General features: G+C 53.3%; 9 protein-coding genes across 9 annotated transcripts; 4 read left to right on the top strand and 5 right to left on the bottom strand.

Annotated features, from left to right (window-relative positions):
* Positions 1 to 286: 286 nt before the first annotated feature.
* Positions 287 to 939, top strand: SCP_0700370 (hypothetical protein; the record flags this gene model as incomplete). Its single annotated transcript, XM_027759969.1, has 3 exons — positions 287 to 647; positions 709 to 814; positions 876 to 939. 3 exons carry the CDS (start codon positions 287 to 289, stop codon positions 937 to 939), a joined length of 531 nt encoding a protein of 176 aa, XP_027615770.1.
* Positions 940 to 2311: 1372 nt separating this feature from the next.
* SCP_0700360 (Probable Na(+)/H(+) antiporter) lies at positions 2312 to 5253 on the top strand (the record flags this gene model as incomplete). Its single annotated transcript, XM_027759968.1, has 9 exons — positions 2312 to 2326; positions 2377 to 2433; positions 2485 to 2517; positions 2573 to 2621; positions 2669 to 2865; positions 2925 to 3216; positions 3276 to 3764; positions 3820 to 4370; positions 4432 to 5253. The coding sequence occupies 9 exons, from the start codon at positions 2312 to 2314 to the stop codon at positions 5251 to 5253; spliced, it is 2505 nt and encodes an 834-aa protein (XP_027615769.1).
* Positions 5254 to 5461: 208 nt separating this feature from the next.
* On the bottom strand, positions 5462 to 7722 carry SCP_0700350 (FAD/NAD(P)-binding domain-containing protein; the record flags this gene model as incomplete). The annotated part of the gene is made up of 11 exons (XM_027759967.1): positions 5462 to 5842; positions 5895 to 6031; positions 6091 to 6095; positions 6155 to 6258; positions 6353 to 6662; positions 6735 to 6808; positions 6903 to 6971; positions 7022 to 7372; positions 7432 to 7438; positions 7495 to 7613; positions 7672 to 7722. 11 exons carry the CDS (start codon positions 7720 to 7722, stop codon positions 5462 to 5464), a joined length of 1608 nt encoding a protein of 535 aa, XP_027615768.1.
* An 861-nt stretch (positions 7723 to 8583) lies between these two features.
* On the top strand, positions 8584 to 13906 carry SCP_0700340 (predicted protein; the record flags this gene model as incomplete). Its single annotated transcript, XM_027759966.1, has 9 exons — positions 8584 to 8625; positions 8683 to 9421; positions 9470 to 9705; positions 9755 to 10888; positions 10945 to 11002; positions 11052 to 11613; positions 11665 to 12112; positions 12167 to 13553; positions 13614 to 13906. 9 exons carry the CDS (start codon positions 8584 to 8586, stop codon positions 13904 to 13906), a joined length of 4899 nt encoding a protein of 1632 aa, XP_027615767.1.
* Positions 13907 to 14168: 262 nt separating this feature from the next.
* Positions 14169 to 14632, bottom strand: SCP_0700330 (hypothetical protein; the record flags this gene model as incomplete). Its single annotated transcript, XM_027759965.1, has 4 exons — positions 14169 to 14215; positions 14270 to 14362; positions 14422 to 14519; positions 14577 to 14632. 4 exons carry the CDS (start codon positions 14630 to 14632, stop codon positions 14169 to 14171), a joined length of 294 nt encoding a protein of 97 aa, XP_027615766.1.
* A 520-nt stretch (positions 14633 to 15152) lies between these two features.
* Positions 15153 to 15681, top strand: SCP_0700320 (hypothetical protein; the record flags this gene model as incomplete). Its single annotated transcript, XM_027759964.1, has 3 exons — positions 15153 to 15417; positions 15469 to 15549; positions 15617 to 15681. The coding sequence occupies 3 exons, from the start codon at positions 15153 to 15155 to the stop codon at positions 15679 to 15681; spliced, it is 411 nt and encodes a 136-aa protein (XP_027615765.1).
* Positions 15682 to 16277: 596 nt separating this feature from the next.
* SCP_0700310 (FK506-binding protein) lies at positions 16278 to 16878 on the bottom strand (the record flags this gene model as incomplete). Its single annotated transcript, XM_027759963.1, has 6 exons — positions 16278 to 16361; positions 16416 to 16471; positions 16542 to 16600; positions 16653 to 16719; positions 16766 to 16823; positions 16876 to 16878. The coding sequence occupies 6 exons, from the start codon at positions 16876 to 16878 to the stop codon at positions 16278 to 16280; spliced, it is 327 nt and encodes a 108-aa protein (XP_027615764.1).
* Positions 16879 to 20199: 3321 nt separating this feature from the next.
* On the bottom strand, positions 20200 to 21779 carry SCP_0700300 (hypothetical protein; the record flags this gene model as incomplete). Its single annotated transcript, XM_027759962.1, has 2 exons — positions 20200 to 21651; positions 21705 to 21779. The coding sequence occupies 2 exons, from the start codon at positions 21777 to 21779 to the stop codon at positions 20200 to 20202; spliced, it is 1527 nt and encodes a 508-aa protein (XP_027615763.1).
* Positions 21780 to 22733: 954 nt separating this feature from the next.
* On the bottom strand, positions 22734 to 25674 carry SCP_0700290 (hypothetical protein; the record flags this gene model as incomplete). Its single annotated transcript, XM_027759961.1, has 2 exons — positions 22734 to 23430; positions 25139 to 25674. 2 exons carry the CDS (start codon positions 25672 to 25674, stop codon positions 22734 to 22736), a joined length of 1233 nt encoding a protein of 410 aa, XP_027615762.1.
* Between the last annotated feature and the right edge of the window lie 1029 nt (positions 25675 to 26703).

Raw genomic sequence — 26703 nt, 5'->3', positions numbered from 1 at the left:
AGCAGGAAAGTCGTCCTGTGGGCTGGTGGCGTTGTGAGGTGTTCTGGTCGTGTCAAAAGGCGCTTATGACAGCCTGTAAACCGACAGTCAGCGGCCATATATAATGGCTCCATGACACGAAGGTCGCGCGCCGGCGGCGCAGCGACGGTCTCCAGACTGCACTGGCGATGAATCAGATGCGTGAAAGGCGGAGTAGCCGTCAACCCGCACGTTCGAATTTCATCCCAACTTGATATATAACCTCGCCTCATACGCCGCGTGCGCTTTACGCGGCCTTGTTCCCTCGATGGCGAAGATTCCATCGCGGCCTAACCCAACCGTCACCATCCCCCTGGACCACGCCCTCAGTCCTGAACCGAGCACTCCTCCACCGGAGTACACCGAATTCCCGATCCAGGAGTTGATCGCAGGACCCTCGATACAATCACCCCGCGCGACTTCTCCGCCAGCGCTCGAGATTGAGACTATTCCGGCGCGGCCAGGAACTGCGCACTTGTTGCCACAGACACGTATTCGTGATCCCCAGAGCAGCCCCCGTGCGTACCAGGTAGAACGACCGGCAGAAGCCACGAATCCAGGGCAAGCAATCCAAACTAGTGATATTCAGGCGAGATATCCCTCGCAATGGGAAGAACATAGGAACCAAGGTGCGCCTTCCTTCGATCTGGTCAAGCTGCTTGCATGCTCACCTACTGAAACTTTTCGCAGTCGATCCTCGATGTCGTAGAGGCGACCACGTCCCAGTCAGAAAATACGGCCTGATTGGCATCTTGAACTCGATTTTCTGCTTCCCCCTGGGGCTTCTCTGCCTCCTGTGAGTGTTATATCTTGTCAGTAGCTCGCTGGATAGTCGCTCACGTCGATCGGTGTCCTAGTGTCGATCAGGAGGAAACATGCTTGCGGTGCGGAAAACACTTGGGAGGGGAGATTATGTTTTGACCGATGCAGAACTGACCCGCGTAAGTAGACTTAGGTTCAATCGGAGAATCTGTTGGAATGTTAATCCTCTGCGGACACAGCAGTCGCAATTCTGCGACTGTCACATTTCTGCTGTTATCTTGCCGCATGCCTCTGAGAGGACGGTGCACTGTGCTGAAGGATGCTGAAAAACTTACCCATCACTCTTCTCGCCGATGGGTGCCGGCCTATGGGAAAAGGCCTCACGCATACGCCGTACAGCATGCAGCGTGGATCACCAGCTAGTCGTTTCGTCTGACAGCGAGGACCCTCCCACTGAACTCGTGACAAAGGCTCTACGAACTTTTCACTATCCACGATAAACTGTTGGTAGGCTTCCATGGAAATTTGAGACCATTAGACGACTTCTCTACGTGTCTGGGTCACGATAGACCACGTTCGCTCCGCAACGTGGATGTTGCTACCCAATGGGCCAACTTGTCTCGCAATAAGTCCTTCCGACGGACGCGCTGGGAAGCCATGGGCAGAAGCGCGATGAAAAGATAACACGCCTGCTCGTACTCACTCATGAGTAAGTAAGTGCGAGTAGGTGCGTGCATCGCACGCAATGCCGCCGTATAACATGCTCACGGTACATGTCCTCTGACTCCTTCCTGGTGTATCCACGCTCCATTTACGGGGTGCCCGCGCCTGCCTTATTCACACAGCATGAGTTTCGCATACATGCGTATTCCGCTCACCTGCCACTTTTATGACGTCGGGCTTCAGTTGGAGAGCGCCGACGGCCCTTGGTTGGTCTATTGGTTTATTTTCTGGCGGTGCAGTGTGTGAGCAATATTGGACAGACCGACCGTGCGAGGACACAGTGCTGGGCGAAAGGCCAAAGACACAGTATACAACTGGCAGACTCGAGCAAAGCCATAGCTAATAAGCGCTCTCTCTGCTTACATGAGATGCCGTGATGTCTGGACCGTGCCGTGCCGATTGCGGCAACTCAGTAAGATACTTATCCATTTCCAGGGGCGGCAACGCTCAATCTCGTTCCTTTCCCTCACGGACATTCCAACGACTGCACGCAACGTGCACCCAGCAGCCTACTCGCCATATAATCTGTCATTCCACGCAGCTCTGAAGGACCAGAGTATCCTGACCGGCGGAGGTAACCTTCTTTAGGTTTCTCCGATCAATACATACTACACAGGCCACAGTCGAGCGATTGCTCAACCGGTCAACCGGAGAGGCTCCTGGTCATCACGCACTACTGACGACTACATATAACGTCTAACGTTCATGCATTCACGTTTTTGTGCCTGCACCACGAATCGTCATCTTTGGCCTCTATCACCGCATATCCTTTATATTCAGGAGGCTGACTAGAGGAACCGTAGCCACCATGAGATTCCATCCCGTGAGGTCTTTAGCTGTCGTGCTATCGACCCCTTGCTGACATTGTCTCAGTTTCAAACCACTACGCCCCACATCGCGTACGCCGTGTTGGGCGGCTTCGTTGTCATAGTAAGCTTCAAGCATATCCTCGTGGAAATCTTTGTGAATATACGCTTTCAGTTCGGAATGTTGTCACTTTTTATACGTGAAAAGGTAAGCTCGATATTCGCCCAGTACATACGCCTGGAGAGTGACATTTTGAGTGCAGCTATACATGGGCGAAGCGTTGTTGGCCTTCCTGTTCGGCATCATTATTGGTGAGTATATATTTTTGTCTCTTGGCAATTCTGACTCGATGAGTAAGGTCCTTATGGTGCAAATATCTTCAATCCCCGCGGCTGGGGCGGAGGGAACCCTGATACCGTCAATACTATCGTTCTTGAATTTACCCGTGTGGTATTAGCCATCGGAGTATTTGCGATAGGAGTAGAACTCCCGAAACAATACATGAAGAGGCACTGGAAGAGTTTGTTCTTTCTTCTGTGTCCTGTAATGACGTGGGTACGTATTTTTTCTGTTCCCTACTTGCAAGGCTGGATTTTTTTATCACGGTCTGCTAGGGCTGGTTCGTATCAGCGGGGCTGATATACGCGCTGATTCCTGGACTCAACTTTCTTTCGTCGTTGGCAGTTGCGGCATGTCTCACTCCAACAGACCCTATCCTTGCGGCTGCGGTTATTGGCGGCAAGTATGCAGACAAACATGTCCCTGCTCATCTGCGTCACTTACTCGCCGCAGAGAGCGGTTGCAATGATGGCGCCGCCTTCCCTTTTCTATTCATCGCACTCTATCTCACTTTGGACTCGACGACTGGTAGGGCCATCGAAGACTGGTTTTTAGTTCTCTGGCTATGTGCGCTCATCCCATCTTATCTTGTCTTCTAGTTCATTGACTGCAGTGCTCGAACTTAGATCAGGTCATGTTGGGTGTTGTACTCGGCGCTCTTATTGGGTTCGGCTTCCGCCACCTCATGAAGTTTTGCGAACGCAAGGACCTTATTGACAGGCAGTCTTACGTTGCGCAGTACGTCTCGCTTGCGATACTCACTATCGGAGTTTGTACACTGCTTGGATCAGACGACTTGCTTGCTGCCTTCTCATGCGGCACCGCATTCGCATGGGATGGGTTCTTCAACAAACAGACGGAGGAGGCTGTCTTTTCGTCCGTCATTGACCTCCTCTTCAACATTGCTGCTTTTGTGTTTGTCGGAGCATGGATGCCTTTCCATCAGTTCTCGGACCCTGAGCTCACGCTCACACCGTGGCGGTTGATCGTGATCGCGATCTTGGTGCTTCTGCTGCGAAGGCTGCCTATCATGGTCGCCTTATACAGGTGGATCCCGGATGTGAAGACGTTCCGCGAGGCTGTTTTTAGCGGGCATTTCGGTCCTATAGGTGTTGGTGCGCATGTTTGGCGATGGCACTTGCCTCTCGTTACTGATGTGCTTCTCGTTAGGTGCCGTCTTCATCTCCACACTCGCAGCCCAGCAATTGCCAAAGCCTGCATCGCCACCTGAAGGCCAGGCGCAGTTGCTCGCCGCATCAATCCAGCCCATTGTCGCATTCATGGTGTTGTGCTCCGTTACGATACACGGGCTGTCCATTCCCTTCTTCTCTCTTGGGCGACGCGTCCACTCCGTGTCGCGCACGTGGTCGCGACACGACACTTTCGGCACGTTCAGCATCAGCCGATCAGGGCCCTTGCTGCCAGAATGGACGACACAGACGCGGCGGATTGTCCCAGGCGAGGATGTGGTGATCAACCGCGACAGTGACACGGAGCGCGGGATCTTGCGCTCGCCCGAGAAGGAGAACGTCACGCCTGATAGCTCTGTGAACCAGGAGGGCGAAGGGAGCCGCCCGCCCCAGGGGGAGAAACACGTCCACATGGAGAAGAAGCAAGAGTCGGGAACCCGGGAGTACCCGCCAGATGGCACGGAGACTGTTGCAGAGTGGAAGGAGGGGCCGCATAACATTGTAGAAAGGCGCACTGGTCCTGGCTCGGAGGTTTGTCTCCACAGTTGTGTGGGACAATATGACATGGCACTGACATGATCTCGGTATCCAGGTGGAAGTGGAGGTGCAGAGAGATGCCTTCGGTCCACGTGAATCTGCGTCTGATACGCTCCGCGATGCGGGAGATGCGGCGCAGTCTACTATCCAGAACGCCAGACAACGGATTAGGCGCGTACCCAATGACCTCGAGCATTTGTTCGAGAGAGCGGAGGAGGGGCTGCAGGAGGAGACACACGAGATGGAACGGACAGTGGCCACAGCAGAAAACCGCCTCGGTATGGAAGGCGCCCACGAGGAGGAAGACGAGGGGTGGATGTCCGACACGAGTGACAGGCGACCGGAAGTTTCGACGTCAACCGAGGGCAAGGAAAAGAGTCGTTCGAGGTCACCGAAGAAGCCAGGCAAACTGCCATCTCTTAGGCCGACATTAACCACGACGCGCAGGAGGTCGTCGATCCGTCGGGGCGTGCTCGCCATCCGTACGTCAAGACGACTTAGCGGATCCGACGCAGCATCTCGGCCACCCGAAGATTCGGACGGTGAACCGAGCCCTGAGACGGCGGGGGAGCACCACAGCAGGCCTGAGGTGCGCCCCGGCAGCGCGTCGCGGCCGTCGAGCTTGCGGCATGCACGCGTCGACTCTCTGCGTTCGTCCGAGTCGCCTCGCTCCCGCGAACACTCTCCAACACGTTCCGTTCGCTTTGCCATATCCCCTACCCCGAGTGGGTACAATTCACCCCGGATAACGTCGCCATCGTCCCCTGTAACGCCTCTGCCTGGCAGCGAGGCACCGTCCGAAGATGAGCGTGAGGTAGTCGACTCACCTCGCGCCCAGGTCCGGTTCAACTTACCAACCGCTGGTGAGGCGTCGTGATCGCGCTTGCCAGATTGACTAGACAAAATCGAGAGCGGGCGATTGATTCCCAGCTCGGACTATAGCATAACTTATAATCGATTATGTTGGAGTAGTGAGACTTGTATCCTATGCACTCGCTCGGCCCTGCTCGTTGTCGCATCGTTTGCATTGTAGCCCGTACCCGTACATCTAGTAACAGATTTCACTCCGGACAACTTTTGGAAGATCACTGAACCTTCCTTCGTTCTTCACACAGCTCGGCGTTCAGCGAGGACAACCTGAAACCGGCCAAACTGAAGATTGTCCTCAATAAGGTCGAGCACCAAGACAAGAAGATACCAAGAACAGCCCTGAGCCCCGACGCCTCGAACGCGTCAAACAAGCCAGCAAGTAACACCGCACTTCTGCCAGGTGAGCGGTCGGCATCGTAGATTTTAAAGGGTGCACCGTCTCCCGTCGCGTCCCCAGTTGTCTTGCGTAGCGCAGCAGCAGCGCGCAGCCCGGACGTGAAGCCATCCTCGTGGAAGCCGTACTTCAGCCACGCGCCTGCGTATGAGATCCCGCGTGTGTGCTGGATAAGGGCCATCTCCTCCTGAGCGCGGACGGCCTATAGGTGCTTAAATACGACCATCCACGGTGATCTGTCGGTAATGACAAACCTCGGTGCCCAGTATCGGATGATCATACTGGTACCATCCTACCACCTGCTTGGGGTGCGGTTCAAACGGCGGGTTGAGCGTCACGAAGACAGGGCCGTGACGCTCCATGGAGATGTGCTGTAGGTCGTTCATCCAGTCTGTGCATGGTCTGTCGCATAGGCATGCAGGTATGATATAAATAGTAACAGCTACGCACATGTTCTGTTTTTGAAAATCGCGTGATGAGCTCGTGTCCTCTTGCGTTACAGTGGATAACTCACAGAGAGACGTCGTCGATGTTTGCCTTCGTCCTGCCAGCACTGTCCTGCTCTGACTTGGTAAGGTAGTTCCAGCAGGACCACGCGATGCGGCGGACCGGCATCAACTATAGAGCAGATGACGTCAGTAACAATCTTGCCAGTCATCATGAAGTGAAGAGTATGGAAGGAGGGAGAGCTGAAGAGGATCAAGATGCGCACCCGTTCATCACAATGTAAGACCGCCTCATTTTTGCTCCACCCAAACGCGCCCAGGGTCCGTTCCTCGTCGGGTGTCAGCCCGCCACCCGCGCGTAGGATCGCAAGACTGGTATCAGCATGACAAGCGAGTATAACATGATCGTATGTTTTACGCTCTTCCGAGCTAGTTGTGATCTCTACGCTGTAAAGTGGACCCACGTCGTCACTGCTGTTGGCATGTGTGGGCTTGGAAGCGACGGAGGCTACGGGCGTGGAGAGATGGAGCTGTGATGCGGGGAGCGAAGCGAGTATCTGCTTGACGTAGGTTTGGCTGTGGAATTTTGTCGGAGATCGTGTCAGGGCTTGCCAGCCTGTAGTGTGATGTAGGGGGTAGAAGACACACCTTCCTCCCTCAAGCGTCAACCATGCCGGCTTGCCGATGATTTGGAGGAGGTGATGATTGTGCATGAACTGAATCTATGATCGGAGATTTTACCAGTTAAATCAATTCCGTGTAGGCAAATAGGGAATTTTTGAGCGGGATCCATGAAGCGGAAGGACCGCAGCTTACGAGAGTACGCGCAGGAAAATCGAGTGCACACTTATCCGGAGGCGTGCTCCATATGGCGGCGGTCATTGGCTGCGAACTCGTCAGTCACAATCACGAAGAGACGCAGGAGAAAGACTGACGATAAGATAGTTATCCCTGAAAGAGTTTGAATAGCCCTCCTTTCTCAGGTACTCACCTATGGAGAGCTCTTCCGTGTAAGAGTCTCCACGTCTGCGGTTGCGCTCTACGAGCAGCCTTGGTGCGCACGCATTGAAGCGCACGACGTCGTACAGCAGGCGCCACACCCGGGGGTCCAGCAGGCGAGACCGCTGACAAAATATAGCGCGGAGGCTCGTACCTGCCCACTCGAACGCGCCCGCGTCGCGCGACACGGAGAAGGTCATGCAGGTTTCCCGGATGCGCTCGCGCAGCGGCGGGTACTGGCGGAGGAACCGGAGGAAGTTAGGGTATGTGTTTGGGTTGAAGACAATCTGCAGCAGGGGCGGGATTAGATTTTCGTCCTGGCGTCTGTGAAACAATGAAAGAGTACAAATCCTCTGGGGTAATAGATGTTAATCCTGGGTTGGTTGAGAAGACCATGTATGACACGCACGTATCGACATCGACAGGTTCTTTCCCTGGTATGGTGAAGGAAACCGTGTTGGCATGCCCTCCTGGCCGTGAGTCAGCCTCGTAGAGATGAACTTCATGGTCGGTGTATTCGTTCAACAGCTGCGTTAATGGAATTCAGTGCGATGCAACACGAGGCATAGTATGGGCGAGTGCTTGCCCAAGTCGCCGCAAGGCCAGAGACGCCTGAACCCACGACCGCGACCTTCATGGAGGAACAGGGACGGCGGCGGAGAGATGAAGGTAAGTAGAAGATAAGCAACACATCTTCTCCGATAGCTGAATTTATGAGGAGTGTGTTCGCGTGTCCGCGCTGTCAAGTGTCAAGATCACTTCTCGTTATGGGAGAGCAGTTGCCAATGTCCAACAAGCTAGGATCCCTTGACGCTCATGCATGAACTCAGACTCGGACGTCACGAACGTGATTTATGTTGTACCGGAAAAACACTGCTGGAGCTGTCGATGGCGAGCATCAATGCCGTCCTTCCACCTCAATCCTCGACTCCGGAAAGGAGAGGTGTTCTTCATGCAAGTACAACCTGGCCGGGGTAATCGTACGCGTGCACCACAAGAACTCGCCACGTGTGTACGTTGTGGATAGGGAAGGGCGCCGGCTGCTGGTTAGAGTGTGAAATGCACCGGAAGTCAGTGCACTGAAGAACGGTTAGAAAGGGGTTCCAAGAAAAGGGTCTTGGCTACTAGTAGCGGTGATAGTGAAATGGTTATGATAAATAGTCTACGACGACACCCGTCGGATTCCCGTTAGTTCCCTCTCCGAAAATGCATCTGGGAATGAGTTCCTTACACGATTTTTCATGAACGGTGGCTCCAATTCATAAACATTTTTGCACCGCGAGTAGGCGCTATGTTCCAGATTTTCTAAGTTCTTGAGTCGCGAAACGCTCACGTGAACTCCGCGCGACGCGTTGGTTCGCGTCAACTGGTGCAAACAACATTGTTAATTCGGCCGTGGCCGCAGGAACCCCGCTCTCATCCTCTCCCCTCCTACTCCCCTCCACCGTCCTGTCCGCCCGCTCCGGTTTCCGCGTGACGCAAAAAAATAGTTACAATCATGGGTAGAGACGCACGTATTCTTGTGGAGAGCACGGTGACGGTAAGCAGTTTGACAACTGAACAGGCGTGCCATGTATGACTTACCATCGGTACTCAGAACGCGTCAGATGCGAGAGAAGAGGCATCTTCCTCGTCAATGGCTGCCCATATGGGCCTGCCGACACCACCTAATACTGCCCACCGCGAGGAGAAGGAAAATCGGTGGGCGCTCTTCCCAACCGCCTCACGCGTAGTGTGGTCAGACTCTATCCAATATCACACTATCTCAGTCTCCTCTCGCTCCAGCACCCTCTTCGAATCTAGCGCATCCAGACTTCTGCCGAGGAGATCGATTCTTAAGAAGACGGTACACGTCCTTCCACCCATTCAGGAGGAGTTCCAGAAGGAGGCTACTCCGGAGCCCTCAGATCCTCTCGTCAATTTGCACTACTTGGATGGTCCTGTGTCACGCATCCTCGCTGCAGACGCGTCCATGACCGACCTCATCAAGGCATATACAGTTCTCACCGCACGTTTGCGTACGTGCGTCCCAGGGAACACCGATGCCGACGCGTCGTGGCCACTCTTCCAGCCTCTCAGATATCATCGAGAGGCGTTCGTGGATGCCCTCGTCAGGGATCTCGAGCGAGCGTTGGTAGACCCCACCGCACCCTCTGTTCAACCAAAGGACGAGCCGGTCTTCTCTCTACCATCTCCGAAGCAGTCGCCGAAGAAGAAGCGGAGCATGTCTGGGGAGGAGGCCAAGGACGCGCGCGATCTCTGCATGACGTGCCAGGCGGTCATGAAACTGCTAGCAGTTGTGTTCACCCTGCCAGCGGTGTACCAGATTTTCACTGGTACGTAAGTATGTCCTCGCTTGACAACACGCGTTTATGTTCGTACAGACGCGCAGCTCGGTTTCGTTCTGACGCAAGTGCTTGCCATCCCATTGGCGAACGAGCTGCCGACGCAAAACGCGCGTAAAACGAACGCGTTGGCGATCTGGCTGCTCCTCACACAGCGACTGCCCCCGGAAATCCTTGCCCCTGCAAAGGACCGGATTGCTTACGCGTTACGGCGCGGGATCGAAGGCGAGCTCGGGAAGGAGGGAAAAAAGGGTTCAGCAAGTGACGGTCTGAGGGTGAGTACCTGCATATACCCTCTTGCACGCGAAACTGACGTCGGCGCAGGCAATTCATGACTTGTCGACGACGTATCCAGCGCTGTTTGTCCCAGCATTCACCGAGCTCCTTCCCTCCGTCCTGGCAAACCTACTGGCACCCACCTTGGCGTTGCGGATACAAGCCTGTCATGCACTCGGCGGGTTCGCGTATGCCATGGCATCGCTTCCGCCGAGTCCCGTACATACCCGCATCTCTGAACTGGTCGCGGCGTATCTCACACGCCCCACGACGACGTCCGACAAGCTGCATAGTCCGACGCAGGACCTGCCCATCATCCGCACGCTGCGAACGACGCTAAACGCCCCCGAGGCAGCGCACGCCGCGCAGGGCCCCGTGTGGGCATGGTGCGTGCTCGCGGCGTTCATTGTCCTTCTCGGCCCCACGCTGTTCGTCCGCGAGAAGCTGACGACGACGATGACAGCATTGCTGTCGCTCGGGATGCGCCACCCGAAAAGCACGGTGCGCGCGGTCGGGTGCATGGCGTGGCACGGCATGACGTGGGCATATTTCAGGCCACTCGCAGAGCTCGAGGGGCAGACAGAGGAGGATGAGGAGGATGCACCCGAGTCCGAAGAGGACAGTGAGATGGAGGCGTTCGAGATAGAGGAGTCCGAGATGGAGGAGTTGGAGGAGACGGGGACAGAGAAGGTGGTGGGGCGCAAGCAGTATTACAAGCGACTGGATAGCGGGTGGAAGATCGTGCAGGACAAGGTAGAGCTGGGCACGGGCATCGCGATAATTGGGGCGTTGCTTGGGCGCGAGCCGGGGGTGACGACCGACGAGCTATCGCTGAAGCGCACGATCTCGGTGCTCCGCTCGATGATGAAGAAGGGCGGGCGTACGTTCGAGGATGCGCTCGAAATCACACTGCAGCTCGTGGACCAGGAGCCTCAGAAGGAGTGGGACATGCGTAAGCTGCTTGCGCCAGGGCTCTTCTCCGCGAATCCCGGGCTGCTCACTGCCCAGTGGAACAGCCTGCCGCAGGTGGTACGTCCACTGCTCGAGGACTGCCCGCAGCCGGCCGACGTCCGTTCGCTGACGAGGGACGAGCTAACGATCGAGTGGGTCTTCAATGGTTTGTTGCAAGTGTGGAGAGCCGGACTCAGTGCCTTACGGCTATACTGGCCGTGCGAGATACCCGTGCGTTTGCAACTGAACTTGCGCACCCGCTCATTTATTTACTAACGATCACTTAGGCTGAGATCGGAGAGATCTGGACCGGACTGCTCAGCGCGAACGTCGCTGCTCTGCAGGGTTAGTTGTGACGTTTGTCCACAGATTATGCGGGCTGACGTCCCGGCAGATGCAGGGGACGAGGAAGCGACTGCCGGGTTCGCAGGATGCATCGTTAATGTTCTCGTCGACATTCTCCGAGATCGCACACTAGACATCAGCGCCGACTCGGACGACGGGCTCACTGAGCTCATTCCCACAAGCGACTCGCGGCCGGTGCAGCGCCGGGTCTCACTCCTTACCCGATCACGCTGGAACCTGGTGCTCAAGCTGGTCGTTATCCGTGAGCTCTGGACCATCGCGCGGACGATATTCCCCAGGTCTGCACTAAGCGGCCCCGCCGAGAAGCTGCTCATGTACCTCGACCGTCATGAGTCTGATCTCGTGGACGACATGGACCTCCCGGACGACATCAGAAAGCAGTGGGCGTACCTGTGTGCCGAGGTCGCATTTGTGTGCGACGTCTATGAGCTGAAGCAGTTCTGGGGCCGCCGCAGTTACGGAACGAGAAAACAGGAGAGGAACTGGTCCGACGACGTGCGATGCCTTGTGTGGCGGAAGTTCGTTAACAAGCTGTCGGAATGTTCGGGCACCTGGGAGGCCGCTGTCGTCCTCCTCGGCGTGCCGTTCGTGTAAGTCATTACTTCGTTCAGGCACAGGGTGTACTCAACGATACCTCGCAGAGAAGCCAACTCATGGGAGATGTCTACAGAGGACCTCGAGACTTGGAATACCCTGCTTCGCACCACGATGGACAACGCACTAGACTATGGAGTCGATTCCGTCTCCGTCGTGGATCTGGTGTCCTCGCTGATCTCCTCCAACCATGCACCAACATTGGCGTCTTCCACGCGTGTGGCCGACCTGTTACTCTCTCATCTGGAGATTGGCGAAGCACGTCAGATACCCTTTGACATGATGGAGTTCATCAACGATACGTTGATCTCGACATATCCACCCGAGCCTAGGAACAAAGTCTTTTGTATGTGGCTGCTGAGGTCGCTTACCCGCGTTATCGACGCCTGCCCAGTCGAGCTCTCCCTGAATTTGTTGGAGACGTTGCAGGAAGGCTTGGTCATTTGGATTGCCGATGACTACGAGGTGTTCACACCCGACGAATATTCGATGGACGTACGTGCATGAACTCCATTGCGTCCTCCAGCACCGCTGATGAACCGCTTGCAGATCCTCCCGATGTATCAGACACTTTTGCTCGGGATGCAGTCGTTGCCATCTTCGCTATCAACGCTCGAGTCCATTGGTCCGCTACTGGAGTCTGCATTCAGCGTACGAGAGGACAACCTGAGCTCTGTGTCACAGACGTTTGATGAGTTCTGGCAGGCGAGTTACGCTCAGTTGCCACGACCTCGTCAGGGCTGGCCAGAAAAAATAGAGAATTGTCTTGCAGTAATTTCCGGGGATGCCGATCTATCTATCATGGACGCGAGCCTGGAATGTATCCCTCCTAGCAGCTTCCTCCTGACGGATGCGGCGCCAGGACACAATATAGAAGAGGTGGATGATACGGAGAAGTATCTCTCTCCGCTTGAGGATGTGATTGTCGAACCACTATCCGCATTGCTTCCTGCTTTCTGTGGATCGCTGATTCCAGCCGTGGCTGGACGTTCGGATGCCGTCAGTCCACCCTCAACTCCGAAGTCATCGCAGAGACCGCTACCCTTGACCATACCGACACGGCCGCAGAAGCCTTCAGGGCAGAAGGATCTGGTCTCCATCTGCTTCAAGTCCTCATCGCCAGTCCTCCCATCTCCCACTCGGTCACTACTTACCCCAAGACGATCTCCTCATTCCGGTTCCAGACACGTGTCGTCCTCTGTTAGGCGGCACGGCCTCCATGACAAGGAAAACGCCACACCCCTGCGCGCTGTTCCCTCTGTCGCAGAACGTATTGCGATGGTGTCACCATGTGATTCGTCCACGCTGGGCAAGCGACACTTGACAGACGAAGTACAGGAAGAGAAGGCGCCGAAGAGAAGGAAACTGGAGGTGGCTTCTGTCGGACCTATCCTTGGAGAAATTACCGTCAACTCGGTAACCGAGGATAGCGATATTCCACAGGACAGTTCTGTGCGACCAAACACACTCTTCGAAACTTCCCAGGTACAAAACGCAGGTTGTCTAGACCAGCCTCTTTACAAGCTCTCGGGAGCTCCCTCGGGCTTGGCGACGAAGGCTTCTGAGCTGGGCATCACGGCCATCCCATCTTCATATTCAAAACCGAGCAAGAAGCGGAAAGGCGTCTTCCTCGATGCCGTGGAAGTTCCTACCTTCAGTGAAGTCCTCAGGCTCGAGCGTCAACGACCTTGCCGGGAACCCCGCTCTTGCTCTCAGTTGTCTAGGACCGCTGCCCTAGCCAACGAGTCTCGAGGACTCCTTCGGCGAACTCGCTCTGCTACCAAACTGCTGGGAGATGAGACTACGTTCCTTACGCTCGACTGCACTCCTTGCAAAAAGCGCAAAAGCTCTACTCTGAGAATCGAGCCCATCCCCAGTACATCAAGATTATCGCCTCTCGTGCAGGTCGTGCTGGATGGACCAATTGTTGGAAGTGGTGAGTAGTTTGACTCGATATCAATCGGACGATTTTCTGACTGTTACGGTAAATTCGCAGACGACTCCATCATGCTTGCATCACCTACAAAGCCTAATGATCTATCCTCCGACGATGACCCCCATGTGGGTCAAGTTACCCCACTTGGCCTGGTATCTCCCGCCATCCGGCGCGTCCGAGGGGACGAGTTCGACCTCTCAAGCGACGATTCGGTCATGCCAGCAAGCCCTTCCCGCGACCGCGTTGCTCGTCGGATTGCTCGCCTTCCCGAGAGATCTAGCGTGAAGTTGACGCCTATGGGCGGTCTGTCGAGCGCTACCAGCGGTTCGTCTTTACCTGGGTATGATGCATAGCTAGCATAAAATTCTTCGTTTTCGCGTATGTTTGATAGATATGTCTTGCAACTGAAACTTATGGATCTAAGTAATGTACCTATACCATGCTTGTACAGTAGTTTGTATGCAACATCGCTTTGTAACGTCAGGAGGTCTCTGGAATTGTCGCGCGGCGCATCAAAATTCATATATTTGAGAGGTGACACGAATGGCGACAACGAGAATCCAGGCAGCGCAGAGATTCCAACGTGACATGAATATGAATATCTGCATACTACACCTATTGTATCGTAAACGTTGGACTTCTGTTTCCTGAATCTCCCATCACTTTTAACCAATATTCAGCGCAGGTAAAGAAACTGGGAGATGGAAACGGCTCACAGACGACGATGTAGTTGTTACCGGGGGAAACCCTAGGCACTTCAATCTCAATTTGCCCCATGGTCATTTTGAATCCATCAGCAAGAGGATTGTCTGTCGCGCAATGTGATCATCTCAACTTTGCCCGTGACGTTCTCCAAACACGCACGTACCAAGGTCGAGGTGCTCGTTGTCCGAGCCATCATTGAGGTGCCCAAGGAAAATCGTCCCAGTAGAGCTCGCAGATCCGCTGAGCATGTTCGTCGTATCCCTAATCGTGTAGCCGTTCAGCCTGCGTTCACAGGAACACCATCCTACATGCACACACCAAGTGACTTCGGCCGTATAACCAGCGGTCCATGTGGTAGACGCGTCCGGACGCATAATCGGCGGGTTGTACACTTCCCTTCCGTCTATCGTCCTGTTCTTTCCGTGCACTGGTGTGTAGACTGCGTACGCGTCAGCTGCGTTGAAGTAAAGCAGGGCCAGCCAACTGAGAGTGAAAGGAAGGAATAGCATGGTTGGCAAAATGTTGTAGCGACGGAGGATAAATGTGCTTTATGACCTGCGGATTGGTATTTTGACCGGTCGCGATAGTGAGAAAACTTTTCTTCCGCCTGCGCATTGTAGCTGGGACTGGCTGCGATCACACTCGCTTCCGCCAAGTGATCCAAAATTAATCACTGTTGCAACCAGTCGCAAACACAATGAGGATTCTTTTTTTACCTTCATGGTGGAAAGGAGGCTATTCCTGACGCGTCGGTGGCGTCGCATCAAACAGACGCGACGCGTCTTCATCACGTGATGCGTGTCCAAACACGTGCCCACACCTCGACACGCGAAGTTGCGCTGAGATGGTGTATCGTTTCCACTATCCAGCTGCAGGCCATCATCTGCAGAGAAAATGGCTGAGCCCCATGACAGCCCATATCACCTGGATCTGTCCCTGCAAGTGCAACTGTCCGAGCTCACGGACCTGCTGCTTCAAACGCAGCGGCAGGTCGCAGAATGCAGCGAAGAGATGGAACGCAGGCGGGAGATAGAAGCCATTACGAGGGCCGAGGCAGACCGTCAATGCCAGACCATGCACACAAAGTTCTCTTCAATCGTCGCAGATCGTCAGAATGCAGCAAGTGACGCACCTCCGCAGCTGCCAGGTAGAGATTGTAGTACGTGACATGAGAACACGGGGACGTTGTGTTGACCCGCTGGTGACGTAGGTTATTCAGTAGAGACAATACTGCAGGAGCTGGAGCGCGTCCATCGAAGCTGGAAGGATGAGCTCACGTCTGCGACACAAGGTACGCCCGCCGGAGTCCTCACAGCGGGGCGAAATAAATTGTGAAGCTGAGGAGCCAGTGTGCCCAGAATTCCGACAGACCAAAGAACGACATCACATTGAATTGCTAGCAGCGATTCGCGATAGACAATGAAGATAGCTCGAGGGCTCCCCCACGAGACTGCTCACAAGGTCTGCCAGTGAGAGCTGCCCGTGTGTACGCCTGCGTAGACTCGGAGGCTGTACTTCCCGATCATGTAGAGTGGCCCGGCATAATGTTTTGGATAAGGACATTTTGGGCGAAGATACAATCGGATACCTGCAGACCTCGGAGAGATACGTGTATGAGAGGCGGACTTGCTCGTTGGTCTGCAGTACTTAGAGCGGAACGGAGAAACTTCAGCGACCCTTACGCGCAGCACGTGATCATCCATGTAGACATTCTGTGATCTGTAGTGAGAGTACTAGTGCACCGTGCAGTGTCCACCGACCCAACCGCACATAGAGATACACAGATTGATCACACTCGTCCATCGATGGTGCTCCCTATCCATCGATTACGAAATGCGACCGGCTGGCGGGGCCCCCACCAAGCCACACTGCTACAATATCTGACTGGACGAGGACGTAAACGGTGGGCATACAGAACAATGCGCGTAATATGAAACAATGGTACTGTCACAACAATATCGCCCGGCCCAACAACATATGTACAGACTACAAGTCCAAACCCGAAGAAGCACTCAGAAATCAATTGATTTTGAGTAACTCGACCTCGAACTTCAGTGTCGAATTCGGGGGAATGACAGGTGGGAAACCCCGCGCGCCATATGCCTACGGGATGCATCAATCAACCGTGGATCAGAAGACACGACAAGGGGAACTCACATAATCGGGTGTCGCGGTGAGGATCGCTTTTTCGCCCAACGATAGTTGTGGTACGCCTGATGGTGTCGATAACAGAGCGATTAACTGATCCTCAGCCATTACGAGGGTGAAGTGTACGACTCGTACCTTCGTCCCACCCTTTGATGACCTTGCCGACGCCGATCTCTGTCTCGAATGGCTGACCCCTACACGGAGCGCGTGAGCGAATGTGTCGGTTCAGGATGGACAATGACGGACCGATCTCTGCTGGAGTCAAACTTCCGGCCGTCCAACAAGGTCCCAACATAATGCATTGTGACAATATCTGCGCGAAAGTGAGCGCTGCGTTAGAGCGAAATGACCGCACATACCGCCCTTGCGGGGAAAGGTGACACCATCGCCGGGCTGAAGAACGTCTACTGTGACACCCTGGATAAAAACGGTCGTGAAATGAGACGTGAGCATGTGGTATAGAACTCACCATATTCCAGTGCGATAACAGTGATGTGGTCGAGGAGGTATAGGGACGCCATTCGGCCTTGTGGCTAGTCACTTATACTAGTACGGAGGCGGAGTACGGATCTTGATCCGATCTGGCGTCATCTGGTCGTTGAAGTGTTTCTTCCCAAATTCGACAGAATTCAAGGTGTTAGAAGCGGATTCTAGACTGTGTTATCGATGTCGATGAAGTGATTAGTAGACGAGCTGCAAATCGCCCGCGGCATATCTCCCTCTCCACATCCCTTTGCGGCTTTGCGCCCAATCGATGGCCGCCTATTCGCCCCAATCCTCTCCCACTTTCTTCCAAAAACATGGCAAAAGACAAACTCACTGCATCGGACACAAGCCCCTTCATATCCGACACGTTCTTTCTCACGCGATTCAAGAGCGACAAATTCACCCCCATCGACGCGCTAAGTACAAGCCAAAGTTGATCTATTCGCGTACTGCCGATGATAACAGGGACAGCGCCAAGCACACCGTACCGAAACCCCGTCCGAGGAAAAGGAGGGGCAGCGTCTTGTCTCTCCAGATTTATCGCGGAGTTGCCCCATCGATTCAGATGACCGATGTGCATCAGAACAAAGCGTCCCGGACCTTGGGGAAATTAAACCAGATGTCGGAATTAAGTCTTGCTCACCTACACGCTACCCCTGACGCTGGCTTCGTGGCGGAACCTCGCGCCTACGCTGAAAATGCCCTGCAGGATCAACTCAAGCAGAGGAACGGCCAGGTTAACAATTACCTCAAACAGGACACAGATGAAACGTGTCAGCGGCCATCCAGAACTGCACGGAGCGTCCATTTTACAGGCGCTAGTCGAAACAAAAAGAGGATCCACTGGCATAGAGTGAAGTATGAGACAGAGTTCGTCGGCGAAGTTCATATGCCCTGGTTCTCAAAACCAAGCCGGATATGTTAATCCACGCCCTCGAGCAAGGTTCTGCTGTAAAAGGAGAAGGGTGAAGACAACGGATACGACCTTACAAGGTAAAATTGGGCCGACGGTGCGGGCAGTGAGTTCAAAGAGTTAGAAGCGACAACGTTTGAACTGCAATCACCGATCATTATCTCATTGAGATTGCATCCAACAAAAAGGGGATGTCAAAGGCTAATAGACCGTATAGCTTTGATCCGTCTTCTTGCACGCAGATGACCGACCGTTGTACGGCTCGACACATAGTATCAGATCGAGGGACCGCAAGGAGGGTAGGATGACAAGGGCAGAGCGATCATTTGAGGAAGCAAAGGGAAATGGCGAAGCAGAGCTCAAGAAGATTCAGGCAATCCAAAAGCTAGAAGCGAGACTGAATACTGGCCAGCAGCACTCTCGGAGGCAACGATAAGATTTGTTAATAGAGCGTTCTCTGTGTAAGGGAATAGCTTCTCGGGAGTATGGAACAAACATGCGTGCTGAACGATGTGCTGAACGAGACGGAGTACTTGGAAGGTGGGAGAGACTTCATCAAGAGGGTGTGGCAGGCAAGGGCGTGTGGCTTAGATAATGAGCGACTAGCCTATTTTTGGTAAGTCAAGTGAATTGGCAGCCACGCCGGTGGCGATGTCTCATCTACTCACTCAAGTGCCTCCTTTGAAAGCCCAGGGACCTGTTTCAGAGATCGACGCACACCCTATGCTCATGTAGAGATCATTTTTCGCTGTTTGTGAGCGCAATTTCCACCTTGTGTGTTATTGTGATTTTCTGAATGACGTTCTGATGTGCGAAAGGCGTGTTGTCGCCTCACTTGTCGCAGCGATATACCATCACCAAACACGCACCGCCTTTATCGTCCCCTTTTCCCTTGTCAACACAATAGGATCTTGATCACGATACTGGTCTATATTTCCGCAGGTCACAAGTTGAACGAGTCGTCGGAACATCCAGATCACCCTGCAACGGCATGAACTCAAGGTGCTGCTCGCAGCTTCCAGACTCTCCATCGGAGAGCACCTATTGAATCTCAGAAGTACGTTATGGTAGACCTGTTCTAGCCATGGTCGATCTGGGGTGCGTACAAGACAATCACAGCGAAATTCACGGTCGATGGATGCAGATAAGTCACACTCGTTCGTCGGACACCCGTTGTTGTACGTAACGCACACTGTTCGCATACAGTACTGATTGATCTTGATAGGCTTCCTTAGGTATCCCTGATCATTGGCCCGATTTATACCCCCACAGACCACAAGTGATTATGCGAGATGATACACTCTGCTGACCATCCGGTATCAATTATGGCTTCCGACATACAACTTGTGCAGTATTAGCCCCTTATTGGTGGTGGCGTATTTGTTGGCATAATTATTCTCCTTCCCTCACCCCATGCTGAATCTTTCACATCACGCTTGACCGGCACTGTCGGATTCTTCGAAGCACGCGAGACGGCACCTCCAGATTTTCGCTCCGTACTGGGCCTTCCGCAGTCAAATTCTGTCGTTGAGAAGGGACACGCATATGATTGGAAAATAGGCTTCACGGATATTTCACGGGTATTGACACCTATTTAGCTTCCCGTGTGCATAAAGACGCTTGTTCTATCGATGGCCGATATCTGTCGCGACCTTCTATCTCGAATGTGCGCCATCCATCCTCCCCGGGTGACACCTCTTCGGCGTTGTTCACTAGTACTGTCAGGGTTTGCGTTTTCTCGTACTTCCAACGTCCAGCGCGTTGATCAGTCGATAAGAATCGCGCCTGTTTTCTCCGTTCCAATAAAGCATTCGCAATCCATGCTGTAATATGACAGCTCGGCGGTTATGATTTGCGGATCTTGCGGCTTCACGGAGCGTCTCTGGTCGGCTTCGGAACAACACGGCTTTGCGTACGTTAACGTTGTATATCCAACGCTTCTCGTTACTGGCCCAAATAGAATATGCAGCAGAGAACCCTCACGATGGAACCGGGCTCCGGGATCTAGCTAGGACATGGCACGGAGAGGTGATCAGCTGCCTTACAGCATTATACCTCAGTTGGACGACGATTGACGATGACCCGGATGGATATCGGATACTGTTGGTGGGAACAGGCAACGCCTACATACGGAGGTACCCCATTCAAGAGATGACTTGCATACTTCGGAGGTAGTATGATAACAGCCAAGCAAGCAATACGTACAGAATAAATCAGGCCGCAGAGTGAATAATTCTGGTAACAGAAATCAAATGCATGGAGATTGTTCCCAGACCTGGACACGCAGCAAGTTAGCAAGTTGTGCTCACTGTCACAACAGCAGATGCTTTGAATCGAACTCACCAGCCCGGTCGACGGCACCATATCAAGGCGCGCAGACCACAATCTTCAGCTCTACTCTTCCATGGGGGAGTGCCCCGGAGACGGACTGGATGTCGCCATCTGAGCGTCTGCACTGGCGGCCCACTTCCGCTCCTGCTGGCGGATGTCCACGAATGCCTTCACGAGGCGTCCGACTTCCCTCCATCGTTCGGCCATCTCCCACTCCTCTTGGATGTGTTCCCCCTCATCTTCCTCGGAGGGCCACGAATGACCGATCCACCACAGCTTAGGGAACAGGTCGGACAGGTATGCAGCGAGAGCTGCGGGGTCCTCGACCATGGAGCCGCCCACATGTATATCCTGCAGTGACGCACTGCACACCCCGAGTCCAGGGCGCCTCTCGAGGTCGAAACCCCTCCTTCTGAGGCGTGTGTCAAGCGCCATCCCGATGGACAAGAGATGTTTGCAGTTCTGTGCCAACGGGACGAGTCCGGCAAGCGTTGCTTGCGGGGACCTCTGCACCCAGGGACGAACAAGGCCAAACTCAAATTTCCATAGAAAGGGCCATGCGTGCGACATGGAGGCGAGGAAGTCGTTGTCGAGATGCAGGGAGCAATTGACGTCGATGACGAGCTTCCTTACCCGTGGGAGCGCAAGAAGGGGAAGGAAGGTCCGGTTTGTGAGCGCACATTCCGGCTGGTCCGCCTGGTCCGCCTGGTCCGCCTGCTTCACGTTGAAGGTGAAGGAGAGCAGCCGAATTTGTTTGGATGAGCAGTGGAGGGAGAGGGCCGTGAAAAACTCCTCCGCGACTTCGGGCGAGGTGGCTTCCTGTGCCACCGTGGTCAATTCGATCATCTTCGAGGACCGAATGGAATTCAAGAAGGCGGTGAGAATAGGTACGCTCCACGCGGAGATATACAGGCGCCGCAGAGCAACAAATTTTCCTTGCGGGCCATCGTCCAGAGTGGAAGATAATTGAATTGGATCCGAGATTGCAGAAACATTGATGGATAATATTTGGAGGGCAGGAAGGGCGGCAAGGTGCATCATCGGTTGCAGAGATATGGCTGTATCCTCGCAGCAGAGTCGGGTGAGATTGTGAAGGCCGCAAATGACATCGGCGAGCGCAAATCGAGCGTATAGCCCTATATTCACTTGAAGTTCCTCGATCTGGGGGCAAATTCTGGCTAGGCCTCGGAGAGCAGCATGTGCTTGTTCTTCGGCCTGTACGACCGGACCCTTGAGTTTGACCGTCCTGAGCTTGGACCCATAGAACATGTGAAGACAACGGAAAACCTCAGGGTCCCTAGACTGCATGCCCGACCAACCGAGATATTCAAGGTTAGGGATAAGTGGAGATGATGGCCGATAATCCTTCAAGGCATAGTAGACACCCGCGGAGACACGATAAGGTCGTAAGGGACGCAGAGAAGGCTCCCACCGGTCACCACCAAGTCGCCTGATCCGGGAGGCGTACAGAACAAAGCGAGAGAAATCGCTGGGTAATAATGGCCTAACGAAGGACTGAGGGAACTTTAGATATGTGGGAATAATCGTAGGAACAAAATCCATCGTACGATGTAGTGACCGTTGGGTAAACTTCCCTTATTGTCACCAAGGATGATAATAACTTTCCACAAGTCAGCGGGCATGGTGAAAATTAATGGCCCTATGTGTGGAAGTGACTGCCATAGCAGAGCCATAGCATGGTCATAAAAGAGGGTGCAGGTTCTGGCGAGCGAGAGGAGCGCATTCCGAGCATCTGTGTCTTCATCATAGTGTAATTCTGCGCATATATTACTCAACGTCTGTGATGTCAGAGATCGCAGCCGCCATGGCATAGTGCTTGCCGGTTCAGAGCCGTACTACGCGGCAATCCTGTTGGCGCTAAATGGTTTTCCAAACACACCTGCGCGTCCTAGATTATGAATAATCGAATAGCAGTCAGTTCACACTTGTGAATAAGCTGTTCAGATACGATAGCATCGCTCACTGACCCTGAACGACGCGGATTGGTGAAGCAAGGTACCAAAGAAACGTTGACGCGTCGCGTCACGCGTATGTGGCATAGTGACAGTGCCGTGCACGGACCGTCCCGCTGGCAGTCGAGTACTACCGTGACTAAGGGCTAGCCTACTCGCTCCGATATTGATTTGTAAATCACCAACAAAGTTGCTTCCTTCTACGAGGATTTTATTGACGTTTACAGACTATGAATATCTAATGGAGAAAAGGCATCAGGACAGCTGGTCTGTTGGATTGAAAATATCTCCATGTTCGTGTGTTTCTCAATCACCAAATGATGTTGAAGTACGGGCTTAGCTTGAGCACAAATCTGCATGTGAACCAGGATCCTGAACATTAATGGTGGACGTCATAATATTTATTGGCGAAGAATGCGCTATTGGTTCAATAGACCGTACAGCATGATAGCCACGGGACACGTCGGAGCATTTTCAAATCGAGGTCACCACTGGGACATGAACACTGTCGTGGAACAGAGATACACAGGCGAATTCAGTAAATAGTGGAAGACAGCTGGGTCATCGAATCTGGGAGGAAGCTCACGAGGATAACAGCGGAACGAACCTGGCGTGATATAGCGTTTAAAGGTCCTCATCGTCATGCGGGAAATATACTTTCACCTGCGCCCACTTCCTCCCTTCCTCCCATTCCTCGTCAGGGTGTTCTGCCTCCTCGTCCTCGTGTGCGTTTGGCCAAGCAGTGCTTATGAACCGCAAGTGGGGGAACAGGCCAGATAGGAACCGAATGAGGAGCTCGGGGTCGTTGACGATGGAATAGCCCACATGCATCTCTTCTAGGAAAGACTGGTGTTCCCCGCACTTGGGGACCTTCTCTAAATCAATATCCTTTCCCGTCAGGTTCGCGTCGAGCGTCAACCCGATTGAAAATAAGTCGGGGCAATTCTGCGAGAGCGGGACGAGTCCTGCCAGCGTCATTCGAGGCTTCCCTTCTCCCCAGCGATGGTCGACATTGGATTCGAATTTGCGGAGGGCTGGCCACGCGCGTGACATGGCTGCTATAAAATTGTCGTCGAAGTCCATTACGCAGTTCATGGACATCTCCAGCTTATCGACTCTCGGGAGGGTAAGAAGTGGTTTGAAAATATTGTTTCCTAGAACGTGCTTGGTCCCGTCCACCTGCACTCCCACGTTGAAATTGAATTCCAGTATCTGCAGCATGCGGCGAGACCGGTGCTCTGCAAGAGCTGCAAAAAACTTCCTGGCCTGATCTGGTGCATCATCGGAGGCTCGCTCAACTGTCACGTGCAGTTCTGCCAGTCTGGAGGAATGGATGGCATTGATTACGAGTATGGGGATGGGAAAGCTCTGAATACTCATTTCGAGAAATCACGAATTGATGAACTTCCGTGTAGGCTTCTCGTCTAAGATCGAGGAGAGTTCATTGGCATCAGGGAGCATATAGAAGTTCACACTCAGAACCTGAAGGGTGGGCGGGATGGAGCAGAGAGTCGACATGCAGATATAAGATGAAGCAGTCAAAGCTGATAAGATGTCGAAAACTGCAAACTGTTTCTGCCAACACAGTGTGAATACCAGGAGAGGGTAGCATATCAATACCCAGCTGCTGGATCCCGGGGCATTTCTTGCGCAGACTTTTCATTGTTGTGATCCATGCTTCCTCACTGCCTTGATCATACGTTGTGAGTAGGAAATACCTCAGCTTAGGCCCATACAGCATTTGAACCCAAGGAAGGATGTCCCGACCCCCAAACACTACAGTTGTCCATTCGAGATGCTCTAGATTGGGAAGGAGAGAGGACAGTGGTCGAAATTCATTCAGCACTCGAAGGACATCAGAAGATACACCGCATTTCCTCAAACACCCATACGAGATCATGAAGAGCCCTCCCAGTTGCCTGATCCGGGGAGCATACGTGACAAACCGTGCAAAGTCGCTTGCAACTAGTGGCCTAACAAAGGACTAAGGAATGTCAATACTGAAATGGCAATGATGGCAAGAAGGAATAGATCATACAATGATATGAGTCAGGCTTGAGGAGAAAACATCTCTAGGTTTTAGGTCCACTTTCCATAAATCAGAAGGCATTGTGTAGATTAACGGTCCGAGGTGGGGAAGCATATTCCACAATACCTCCATTGCATACTCGTAAAAGAGAGTGGATGCTCTAGCGAGTGATAGCAGTGCGGAACGACCTTCGACATCATACAGCAATTCGGCGCATATCTTCCTTAGGATAGTGGAAGTGATCGAAGGAGAACGCCATGGCATGACGATTGCTCTGGGATATCAGGATTATCTAAATCGCTGAAGTATTATCAGTTTCTACCTATGAATGGATGATGAAACCGAAATTACTGTGCTATTGTCCGATGGGCTTTGCTGCGAATTGACGAGACTAGATCTCTGTGCAGCTTATCACTAGAAGCGGTACCAATCAAGCCCAGGACTATGACAGGACATGTCGCAGTTCCGCACTGTAGTGAGGAAAATGTGCGTAGAGTTCTTCAATGTTCAGGATCCAGTCTAGAGCGCGGTGTCACACCGGGCCGCCAGGAAGACCAGCGCTAGCGTGTGAGAGCACTCACTGCCCTGAGTGACGACTGTAGAACCACTGGCTAGTACCGAGTGGTCCTCTACCTGCACGGCCAAGGAAATATCAGTAAGTGAATAGCAAACATATCACTTTGCACAACCAAGAATCCGTCAATGCAATTTTCGAATCAAGGTCACCACCGGAAGATGAATGCTACCGTTTGAAAGAGGAAGGCGCGAGGGGTGGTTTCACTAGTAAGTACAAAAATCTGCCCTGGATCATTGAATCTGAGACATTACTCACCTGGACAAACGCAAATAAGACTGGCTCGATAACGCATTCAAAGTGCCTCATCATCCGGAGATTGAGGGGGAGGTGTAGGGGACGGCGAGGATCTCTGTGACTCCATCCAGTTATGCTCCTGCTTACGGATCTTGGTGAACTCATTTAACAGGTCTTGGACGTGCTTACACCCTCCCCTTCTCCCACTCCTCTTCAGGATATTCTGCGTCTTCGTCTTCCTCGACGGGCCAACCGGTGCCAATCAACCATAGCTGGGGGAACAGGCCAGACAGGAATGCAGCGAGAGCCTCAGTATCGCTGACAACGGAAAAGCCCACTTGCATATTCTCTAAGGGAGAGTGGTGCATCCCACCCCCGGGGAGCTTCTCGAGATCAATCTCCTTTCTCTTCAGGCCTATGCCGAGCGCCAGCTCAAGAGAGAATAGGTCGGGGCAATTCTGGGCGAGCGGGATGAGTCCTGCCACCGTTGCGCGCGGCTTACCAGGCCCCCAGCGACGGTAGATGTTACATTCGAATGTCCCGAGGGCCGGCCATGCGCGCGACATAGCACCCAAAAAATCGTCGTCAAAATCCAGAATGCAATTTATGGACACGTCGAAGTTCCTGACTCGGAAGAGTGGTTCAAAAACACGGTTCCCCAAGACATGCTTGGACGCGTCCGCCTGCGTAGCCACGTCGAAATTGAACATCAGCCTTTCTTGCATGCCGCGCGACTTGTGCTGCGCGAGAGTAGTGAAAAGATTCTCAATTCGTTGCGGTCAGTCATTGAAGGCTGGTTCGACTCTCGCTTCTAGGCTGGCCAGCCTGGAGGAACGGATGGCGCCAATTATGAGCATGAGGATAGGGAGGGTCCGGACGGTGATACAGAGATGAGAGCTCGTCCGCGTCAGGAAGCATATAAAAATTTGCAGTCAAAATCTGAAGGGTGGGAAGGGACGCGAGATGTAACAGATCTATAGCGCCGACAGCCAGATGTAAGAATGGACAGTAGAGGCTCGTGAGGAGTCGAAAGCTGCAGAGGGTCTCTGTCAACGCAGCATGTGTAACAGGAGAGCGCGCCTGGTCGATAATCAGCCTCCGGGTCTCAGGACATTTCTTCTGCAGGCCGTTTAATGAGGCAACTGTCTCTTCCTCGCTTTTACTGTTCGCCGCAAGTTGAAGACTCCTGAGTTTCCATCCAAGTAGAATTTGAATCCAAGGAAGAACGTCCGGGTCCTAAAACATTGAACTTATCCAGTCCAGATGCTCCAAATACGGAAGAAGAGAGGGCAGTGGTCGAAACTTGCTGAACGCTCGCATGACCTCTAAAGAGACATCCCATCTACGCAAGGACGTCCATAGAATCAAGCTGGATTCGCCACCCAACTGCTTGACTCGGGAATCGTACGTGATAAATCGCGCAAAGTCACTTGGCAGTAGGGGCCTGAGAAAGGACTGAGGAATATAATCAACATGTTAGTTGTGACCAGAAATAGCCAGACCATACGATGATGCGGGTCGGTCTCCAGGAGTAGGCGGCTTCAGAGATTACCTCCACCATCCACAAATCGCGCGGCATCGTGTATATTAAGGGCCGAGGTGGGGAAGAACACTCCATAGCAGCTCCATGGCGTAATCGTAAAAGAGCGAGCAGGTTCTCGCGACCGATAGCAGTGCGGGGCTTTGGAGAGTGTCCTTGTCGTACAATAGTTCCGTGCATATCTTGTTCAGGATTTCTGAAGTTATCAAAGGAG

Source organism: Sparassis crispa (assembly GCF_003851025.1).
Source record: "Sparassis crispa DNA, contig_000006F, whole genome shotgun sequence".
NCBI lineage: Eukaryota > Fungi > Basidiomycota > Agaricomycetes > Polyporales > Sparassidaceae > Sparassis > Sparassis crispa.
The sequence above is the reverse complement of the archived record's forward strand: the minus strand, read 5'-3'. Positions and strand labels throughout refer to the sequence as shown.